This window comes from Betta splendens, chromosome 6 (assembly GCF_900634795.4).
Source record: "Betta splendens chromosome 6, fBetSpl5.4, whole genome shotgun sequence".
Classification (NCBI taxonomy): Eukaryota; Metazoa; Chordata; class Actinopteri; order Anabantiformes; family Osphronemidae; genus Betta; species Betta splendens.
The window spans coordinates 2,885,848-2,896,555 of NC_040886.2; the positions used below are offsets into that span (position 1 = coordinate 2,885,848).

Genomic DNA, 10,708 nt, shown 5'->3' on the forward strand with positions numbered 1-10,708 from the left:
GGAGGAACTGATTCTCATCCCAGCCGCTTCACACTCAGCTGCAAACCGCACCAGCGCACGCTGGAGGTCCTGGCCTGACGAAGCCAACAGGACAACATCATCTGCAAAAAGCAGAGATGCTATCCTGTGGTCCTCAAACCAGACCCCCTCCGGCCCCTGGCTGCGCCTAGAAATTCTGTCCATAAAAATAATGAACAGAACCGGTGACAAAGGGCAGCCCTGCCGAAGTCCAACATGCACCGGGAACCGGTCTGACTTATTGCTGGCAATGCGAACCAAGCTCCTGCTCCGGTTGTACAGAGACCGAACAGCCCTTAGCAAAGGGCCCTGGACTCCATACTCCCGGAGCACCCCCCACAGGATGTCACGAGGGACGCGGTCGAATGCCTTCTCCAGATCCACAAAGCACATGAAGACTGGTTGGGCAAACTCCCACAAACCCTCAAGCACCCTGCTGAGGGTATAAAGCTGGTCCAGCGTTCCACGACCAGGCCGAAAACCACATTGTTCCTCCTGTAACCGAGGTTCGACTATCGGCCGAATTCTCCTCTCCAGTACCCTGGCATAGACTTTCCCAGGGAGGCTGAGAAGTGTGATCCCCCTATAGTTGGAACACACTCTCCTGTCCCCCTTTTTGTAAAGAGGGACAACCACCCCGGTTGTCCAGTCCAGAGGAACTGTCCCCCTTCTCCACGCGATGTTGCAGAGGCGTGTCACCCAAGACAGCCCCACAACATCCAGAGACTTGAGGTACTCAGGACGGATCTCATCCACCCCCGCTGCTCTGCCACCGAGGAGCTTACCAACTACCTCGGTGACCTCAGCCTGGGTGATGGGCGAGTCCGCCTCTGAGTCCCCTGCCTCTGCTTCCTCAGCAGAAGGCATGTCGGAGGGGTCAGAGGAGATCCTCAAAGTACTCCTTCCACCGTCCGATAACATCCCCAGTTGAGGTCAACAGCTCCCCACCTCCACTGAAAACAGAGTTGGTAAAGAACTGCTTCCCCCTCCTGAGGCGCCGGACGGTTTGCCAGAATCTCTTTGAGGCCGAGCGATAGTCCTCCTCCATGGCCTCCCCGAACTCCTCCTAAGCCCGAGTTTTTGCCTCCGCAACGGCACGGGCTGCAGCACGCTTGGCCTGCCGGTACCCATCAGCTGCCTCAGGAGTCCTACAGGTCAACCATACCTGGTAGGACTTCTTCTTCAGCTTGATGGCGTCCCTTACCTCCGGCGTCCACCACGGGGTTCGGGGATTACCACCACGACAGGCACCGGAGACCCTGCGTCCACAGCTCCGAACGGCCGCGTTGACAATGAAGACGGAGAACATGGTCCACTCGGACTCTATGTCTCCCACCTCCCTCGGAATCTGGTCGAAGCTCTCCCGGAGGTGTGAGTTAAAGGTCCGTCTGACAGAGGGTTCAGCCAGGCGTTCCCAACAGACCCTCACAATACGTTTGGGCCTGCCAAGTCGTTCCAGCCTCCTTCTCTCCCAGCGGATCCTACTCACCACCAGGTGGTGATCAGTTGACAGCTCAGCCCCTTTCTTCACCCGAGTGTCCAAAACATATGGCCGAAGGTCAGGTGAAACGACTACAAAGTCTATCATCGACCTCCGGCCTAGGGTGTCCTGGTGCCATGTGCACTGATGGACACCCTTATGTTCGAACATGGTGTTAGTTATGGCCAAACTGTGCCTAGCACAGAAGTCCAATAACATAACACCATTCGGGTTCAGATCAGGGAGGCCGTTCCTCCCAATCAAGCCTCTCCAGGTATCACTGTCGTTACCTACATGGGCATTGAAATCTCCCAGAAGAACGATGGGGTCCCCAGTTGGAGCGCTTTCCAACACTCCCTCCAGGGACCCCAAGAAGGCCGGGTACTCCACACTGCCATTCGACCCGTAAGCACAAATGACGGTGAGTGACCTATCCCCCACCCGAAGGCGCAGGGAAGCGACCCTCTCGTCCACTGGGGAAAACTCCAACACATGGCGACTAAGCTGGGGAGCTATGAGCAAGCCCACACCAGCCCGCCGCCTCTCACCGCAGGCAACTCCAGAGTAGAAAAGGGTCCAGCCCCTCTCAAGGAGTTGGGTTCCAGAGCCCAGGCTGTGTGTGGAGGTGAGCCCGACTATTTCTAGCCGGTACTGCTTGACCTCCTGCACAAGCTCAGGCTCCTTTCCCCCCAGTGACGTGACATTCCATGTCCCAATAACCAGATTGGTTATCCAGGGATTGGGGCGCCCAGGCTCCCGCCTTCGACTGCCGCCCAATCCACTCTGCACCGGCCCCCTACGGTTCCTCCCGCGGATGGTGGGTCCACTTGAGGACGGCCCCACGTCGCTCTTTCGGGCTGTGCCCCGTGGGAATGGGCCCGGCCACCAGGCGCTCGCATACGAGCCCCAACCCCGGGCCTGGCTCCAGGGTGGGGCCCCGGCTGCGCCATACCGGGCGACGTCTCTGGCCTTGGTGGTTTGTCTTTCATAGGGGGGTTGTGAACCGCTCTTAGTCTGGCCCGTCGCCCAGGACCTGTTTGCCTTGGGAGACCCTACCAGGGGCAATTAGCCCCCGACAACATAGCTCCCGGGGTCATTCGGGCACACAAACTCCTACACCACGGTAAGGCGGCGGTTCAGGGAGGAGACATATATTACACCAAACCTATTTTACTATTAGGTATCTGTTGTGGGATAAAATGTTGGAAGTATGAAGCACAACAACTCACTATCAAATAAATATCGTGAGACATTATCCATGACTAGTTATCACTAGAGATCACTTAATCGGCCCATGCACGTTTCAACACTTTTATTTCCTATCCGACCATCCATCCACCTTCACCGGTTTCTCTTGGTAGGGGCAGCAAACAGATTTTAATCAAAGCAATGCCTTACAAACCAATAAACCAAGCAAAAATATATTTTTAAACAAAAACACATGGTTCTCACGTTACGCCTGCTTTTAATTTTTAATCAAAGCTTATCTGGGGGCAGGTTGCAGGGGTAGCAGTCTTAGTAGAGAGCTCTAGACTGCCTCTTGAATAAAACACGAGACCGAAAAATATGTGATGTGTTTCATACTCATGACTTGGATCTGGGTTCAACCAAGCTATTGTTTGTCTCATGTTTGTTTACATTTGCAAAGGCAAACTTCACATCCCTTCCCTCCTTCTCCGTAGAGGCAAATAGACATGTTAATTTGTTGGTACTACACGGTCAGCAGATGAGAAATACTTTAGCTCCGGGACAAAGCTCCATGGGAGATTGGGCAGCATCGGACAGCATGATCAGCTGCAGGTCTATGACTTATTAATGCAGCAAGTAGTTTATTCTACATATGTTTACTCTGCAAGAATAATTAGAACTGTTTATACTTATATATATGAAGACAAAGCTCTATCGGACGCTTTTAAATCTTGTCTTAAAACATGTGTATTTATCATACTGTAGCTTTCTAGTCTAATTTATTTGTAGCACTTTGACATTCATTTAAAATATGAAGTGTATTTTAAATTGAAATTATTGTTATCATTATTATTTATTACCTTTATTGTAAACACAGTATTAATTGCACAAGTTGGACTGGCAATGATTTGCGCTTCTTCCATAATAATCATGGCTAATCAGGGATGAAACTCTAGTTCATGTTATTCAAGGACGGTTTGATAAAGATTCAGTGTGTTTTTCAACTGAACTGTCAGCCAAGGTCCGTGCATTATTATTATTAAATGAATGCGCCTATCAGCGGGGAAGACATCAACTCTATTCAGTCGCTCTTCAGTTGCTACTGCTGTCTCCTCCCCAGTTCACACACCTAAAGTGTCCTAACCGCTGCCGGTGAATGTGTTTTCTAGATTGACGTGGTGATGCCGATGTTGCTCTCAGTTACAGCGGCTGTATGAAACAGGGAAAAGCGAGTTAGCTGTCCTTGTCAATGCCTTGACAATGTTTTGTCATCTGTACACCATCTAAACAGTCTGTACAGTTTTACAAGGCGTAATTTGGCGCTTACGTTTGATCGTATTCCATTTATGGCAGTAGCTAAATGAGAACGAGGACCGAATAAGTATGCTGTTAATCGCTACGATCTTCTGTCAATAAAATATAAAATGTTAAATCTCGGAGCCCTGTGTTTTGTGTCTTCTTTGGATTAAAATCAAATGTTCTCAAATAATATAATAATGCCCCGCAGGTCCCAGTGTTTTTTTTCATTGAAAACATGGGTGTTACGGGTGGCCGACCCCTGGTCTAGATCATCCTTATTCAATTTTTTAAATTATAGCAGCTTGTCTGCCACAAATCGAACGTTACACATGGGAGCGCGCACTGTTCTAAGCATGCTTCTAAGCATGCTTATTTTCAGTTTTAAACTGCCATAACTTGTAAATACTACTATACTAAATACTATAATTGTCTGCCAAAGACGACCAGCGTTATATAGTCTTGCCGATCCATGCACTAAATAATGCGGTAATGTTGTCTTGTGGGTCATATGATAAAGATGAAAGAAGCATACAGAAAAAGCATATCAAAATAAGATTTTTTTTTTGTCCTTACAGACATCAAACCTCACAAAGCTTCTGATATTGTTGATATTATTGAATTTATCTTACATGCATAAGATAAGAAAACCTTTAATAGTCCCGCAGTGGGGAAATTACTTCTGGCCTGTAGATGGCGTTTGACTCCCACTTTTGGTCAAACAACATCGTAGATGTCATATAGCCTCTTGTAGAACAGTCACTTTTCAAGTCTTAAGTGACCTAGTGGTTAAGAAGCATGGCTTCAAAATTTTCGTCCTGGTTCGAGCCTCAGTGGGAGTACTCTTTCAATTTTAATGTTTGGAAAAACAGCGTCTCATCATTCTCATTTGACCCACAAAATAACATTGTCGTAATATTTAGTGCGTGGATCCCCAAGACTACGAACCGCTGGTCGCCTGTGGCGGACAATTATAGTATTTAGTATAGTTATGTATGTAAGTTATGGCAAATTATGGCAGTTTTAAGCTGAACAGTGCACCCCCCCGCGTGCAGCGTTCGATTTGTGGCAGACAAGCTGCTACTTAAAAAGGTAAATAAGGATGATCTAGACCAGGGGTCGGCCACCCATAACACCCATGTTTTCAATGGAAAAAACACACTGGGAGCCGCGGAGTATTAAGAGAAGGTTAGTAGAATTAGAATATAAACCAATTAACAATTATTCAGCATAAAAACCTCCTCATGAAGAAATAGTTCCATTAAAGCTTACCCTTTTCAAGTATTTCAAACTGGAAAACTTTTCTATTAAGACTAAGGCTAATTGCACACACATTACAAGAGCAGATATATGCTTCACTGTCGTGGGAAGAAAGAGAACTCACTTCAGATTCCAGCAGTGGCACGTTGAAAGGCTTCATTTGTGCATAGCCTCAGCTAAAATCTGTAGGTGGCTTTTGGGTAATTGAGAAATGACAGCTGTGTTTTGACAGTCAAGCAAAATGATCTACCAGTTTAGCTGGTCTGGCTCATGTCAAACAGAATCTTTTTTGTTTTTCTCATGGATAGTATTATTTTTTATTATATTTTTTGATTGTGGGCTCCTTTTAACCTTTTAACTTTTTGCAGATTTGTTTTGTGACACACTGCCTGACTGCAGTCTCAATATAATCATCTCAGAACTTCTTTTCTTTATGTTTTAAATCTTATTATTTCAGCCTGTCTGGTTCTCTGTAACACTCAGGTCTGTCATAAAATGATGGAGGAAAGAGGCTGTTGTGTGTTATCACATTAGCAACAACTGATTTTCCGGCTCTGAAATCCACCTCTGTGCCACCTCTTTTCTTCTTTGTTTGATAAACATTTCAATCACGGGATGTGTGGGGGCTCGGTTTTGAGCATGTGAGATGAGTGTTGCCATAGTGACATCTTATAGATGTAGATATGAAGTTTATCTTTTTGACAAAAACAAACTCGCTCAGGAGTTGCCAGTTGGATGAAGCACAAGAAGTATTGTAGTGTCAATGCCATTTGAAACTAATGCTGAAGGAATGCTGTGATTTTCATATGACCTGTTGGCTCATAGATAAAACAGCTCCACACAATTGCCTGACCAAACACAAATGATTTCTTTTTTCAGAATTTGTGTTTTGTTAGTTATTCAGTGACTTTACAGCAACATACAATACAGTACCTTGCTGTTGTGCAAATGAGTACTACACTGGACAGCAGAAGAAAATAGATTATACTGTATTTATATGCAGATCAATAAATGTGTTACGATTCGGCCTTTGGTAGTAGTCTTGGCTGTGGCCGTTAGTGAGAATCTGGTAGCAGTTACCCTTCCACTCAGGTGAGTGGCTCCAGTGATGTATGTTTGACACACGTTGTACTGTAACATAATGTGCACAAGTATTTTAGTAAGATTAAAAAAACACTTTATTCTAGACAATTTGGCTGCAGAAGATTACAAAAAAGCAATAGAACACAATGGCTGAAATAAAGCATGGATGTAGTCAGTGATCTACAGAGTCTTTATATTGGGATGAGTGGACATTTGGAGCAGGCTAAGTAATTTTCAGATGGAGAAAAAGGGATTAATAGGAAATCTTCTCAGCCCATCAACTTACTTTATCATAAATTATAATAATGATGATGATGATATAGTAATTTGATTCATTTGTATTTCTCTCACTGGTATTAGGAACCTTAGAGCAGACTGATGTAGCGGATTCAAATTGATAGTTTGATATTAATGAATTAAATATATAAAAGATATAAATTAATTAAAGAAACATTAATATTCCTTAAAGTTGGGCCACAGGGTTTGTTTTAAAGCTGAAACCACGCTTGTATCAATCTAGTCAACACCAGATGTCCATTCAAAGAGTTACTAGTTATGAACAACAATAACAACTTTTGTGCGATAAAACCAAATCAGTCTCTAAATGTAAATTCAAATGTTGTGAATTCTAATGTCAGTGACCTGCAGTGAAAACGCTAGTCACTTTGAACTGCTACAGTACCACTGTTTGTCTATTGCAGCTTAACTAAGAGATGGTTTCTGTGACTAACAGTGCCAGTGGCCTGAACTATCTCTAACTATAAGCTTTATCAAAAAGGAAGGTTTTAAGCCTGATCTTAAAGGTGGAGAGTGTGTCAGCTTCTTGAACCTGAACAGGGAGCTGGTTACACAGGAGAGGAGCTTGGTAGCTAAAAGCTCTGACTCCCGTTCTACATTTAAAGACTCTAGGAACCACAAGTAGTTCAGCGCTCTGAGAACGGGAGCGCTGGGAGCATAAGAAACTATGAGGTCTTTAACATAAGAAGGAGCTTTATTATTAAGTGCTTTGTAGGTAAGTAGGAGAGTTTTAAATTCTATCCTACATTTTACAGGCAGCCAGTGCAGAGAAGCAAATGCATGAATCAGTTTCTCTGCATCGCTTTGAGAGAGGATGCTTCTGATTTTAGCTATATTTCTAAGGTGAAAGTAGGCGGTTCTGGAGATTTGTTTAATGTATGATGTAAAAGAGAGATCCTGGTCAAAGATGACACCAAGGTTCCTTACAGTAGAATCTAAAGCTAATGTTATGCCATCCAGGGTGGCTATCTGATTCAATAGTGTCTTCCTCTGATTAGGCCCAACGATAAGAATTTCAGTTTTACCTGAATTTACAGTAGTTGAAGGAAGTTTTGGGACATCCAGAATTTCATCCAGATGTCTTTTAAACAACTTTGAATTTTGACTAGTTCATCTGCTTCCTTTGGTTACAAAGACATATATAGCTGAGTATCATCTGCATAACAATGAAAACCAATAAAGGTTTGACTAAAGCCACCTCAAAAGCCTGTGGTACATAGCCTAAATGTAAAGATTGGTTGATTTGATTTAATATGGACGCGCTGATTAAAGGTAAAAGTTCTTTGTAATCTGGTTGAGATTGGATCTAAAAAACAAGTGGACGACTTGGAAGAGTTAATGATTAATGATAATGATAATAATGATTAATTACAGTGCTTGCTGTCATTTGGAGGAAGTTGCTACTGAATGTCTTCTCTAATGGTGATAATTTTATTAGTAAAGTAGTTCATAAAGTCATTGCTGCTGGGATTTAAGTGGATAGTAGGCTCAACACAGCTACGATCTGAACAGTTTTTATAGTTTTACAATACGTAATATGACGCTTACGTTTGATCGTTGCTCGTAATCCATATAAAAGAGAACGAAGACTGAATAGATATGATGTTAATTTCTACATGTACGATCTTCGTAGCGTAAAGAAAAAAGTGTGCCGTACTGTCTTGCCATGTGGAACAATAAAGAAGAATATCACGTAAAAAAAATTGTAGCCTGTACCAACAGCGAGAAATCAGGGTTACAGTAGCTTTTCTGCCACAAATCGAACAATGCACGTGGGAGGGTGCACTGTTCAGCTTCTTATTTTCCGTTTTAAACTGCCATAATTTGCTATAACTTACTTACATTCATAACTATACTAAATACTATAACACAACCAGCGGTTCATGGTCTTGGCGATCCATGCACTAAGTAATACAACGTTGTTATCTCGTGAGTCAAATGACCATGATGAGACGCTGTTTTTCCAATAATTAAATTAAAAGCCTGCTTCCACTCAGACTCGAATCCCGGACTAAAAGATTTGCAGCCACACATCTTAACCACTAGGCCACCCAAGACCTGATCATTGGTTGGTCTACAAGAGGCTATATGACATAGTCAACTACGATGTTTTAGGACCAAAAGTGGGAGTCAATCGCCGCCTACAGGCCGAAAGGACGTAACACACTCTTTCACGCAGTGCAAACAAGGCGCTGACATTCGGAAGCAAAGCACGGTGGGGGTAGACCCTTTTAACGACTGCCACTGTAAACTAACATATTCATCCTGCTGCAGCCAGGTTTCAGTAGGACAGAACAGATCTGTGTGATGGTCACTTATCAAGTCATGTATTAACAAGGATTTAGATGAGAGAGATCTGATATTTAATAAACCACACTTTATTACTTGTAGCAGCTAAGCTAGGAGGCTCCGCACCAGCTAAAGGGGCCTGGCTAGCTGGCCTGTTTTGTAAGGTGCGAAGCTGAGACTCTAATTCTAACAACCTCGCCTCCAAACCTACCGTTGCTGAGACACAGCTGTCGCGTCACAAAAGAACGTCCGTTCCGTAAGGATAAGAAAGAATTAGGAATTAACTGGAGCTCTTGCTGCTCGCCACAGACCCTGGACAGTCTCATTCATCATTTCTGTTTCCCGAGTCATATAAAAAATTAGTTCACAAATTGTTCACAAACGACACATCACTACTTGCCATATACTCCAACATGCTCTCTTAGGTCAGCAGATCAGGTAATTTTATTCATCCCGAAGTCAAAGAAAAAATCTAGAGGTGACCAAGTCTTTTCAGTTCCCGGCCCAAAGTTATGGAATGAGTTGCCATTACACATTAGACAGACAAACTCACTTTCGTTTTTTAAATCCTTTCTTAAAACTCATTAGTTTTCATTGGCATTTTAACCCAGTTTAGATGTTGGCTTTTACAGTTTTTTACTCTTATTGTATTTTTAGTATTTTACCTTGTTTTTTAACATTTATTTTGAGTGTCTGTTCTTTTAAATATTTTGTTTGTCTGAAGTTGGCTTTTTGTTTAGTACTCATATTCTTTGTTAGTGTTTTCTTGTTCGTATGTTGTGTGGGTCATTGCATTTTGGTCATTTTCCAGTTCGTTAGTTTGTTTGGACACAGTTTGCAGTTGGGTTCCGCCTAGCTGCTTGAAGTGAGCATGTGTATGTGTGTGTATGTGAGCTGATTTCACATTTATGTATGAATAGGTTTTAGTGTAATATGTAGATTAGTAGTACAACAGGTTTGTACAAAAACAAAAGACATAAAGCTTTACGAGCTAAAAATTGCAATAGGTAAAGGAGAACAGTTTCTTAATTGTTACACGTTTTGAAATGTTAGGTTTCGTCTTTTTGTTTTATTCTGTTATATTGTGATAATGTACATCACTTATAATGAGTGATTCAATAATAATAATAATTAATCAAATTACTTATTTATATTGCCCCCCCCCCCCACTTTCTCTCTGATTTCACATTTATGTATGAATAGGTTTTAGTGTAATATGTAGATTAGTAGTATAACAGGTTTGTACAAAAACAAAAGACATAAAGCTTTACCAGCTAAAAATTGCAATAGGTAAAGGAGAACAGTTTCTTAATTGTTACACATGTTTTGAAATGTTAGGTTTCGTCTTTTTGTTTTATTCTGTTATATTGTGATAATGTACATCACTTATAATGAGTGATTCCATAATAATAATAATTAATGAAATTACTTATTTATATTGCCCCCCCCCCCTCTTTCTCTCTCCCTCTTTCCTTCTTTATTGTCTCATACTTCAGCTAAAAAACAGTCTAAGAGATGATCTGTGTTTGGACCAGGGACCTGACACTGACAACATTCCTATCATGTACCTCTGTCATGGTATGACTCCACAGGTCAGTGTTTTCTTTATACTATACTATACTACAAAATTTAAATACTTATTATAGACATAAATCTTGGAACAGGTTTTTATGGGGTGCCAAATGTAAAAGGAGCACCTATAACTAGTTTTCTCACATTTAACTATATGACACAACATGTTTTCTCACATTTAGTTAAATGTGCAAAAGTCTAAATGTAAATGTTAAATATAAATGT

At 42.4% G+C, this 10,708-nt stretch overlaps 1 protein-coding gene across 4 annotated transcripts in view; it reads left to right on the forward strand.

The window, feature by feature from the left end:
• LOC114856774 (polypeptide N-acetylgalactosaminyltransferase 18-like) overlaps positions 1-10,708 on the forward strand; it is a 126,237-nt gene that overhangs the window by 86,455 nt on the left and 29,074 nt on the right. For 3 of the 4 annotated variants that reach the window (XM_029152481.3, XM_029152478.3, XM_029152479.3), the window contains exon 9: positions 10,408-10,503. The exons of the other annotated variant lie outside the window; for it this stretch is intronic. In XM_029152481.3, coding sequence (XP_029008314.1) covers positions 10,408-10,503 — 96 coding nt within the window. The remainder of the gene's footprint in view (positions 1-10,407; positions 10,504-10,708) is intronic. 4 annotated transcript variants of the gene reach the window in all.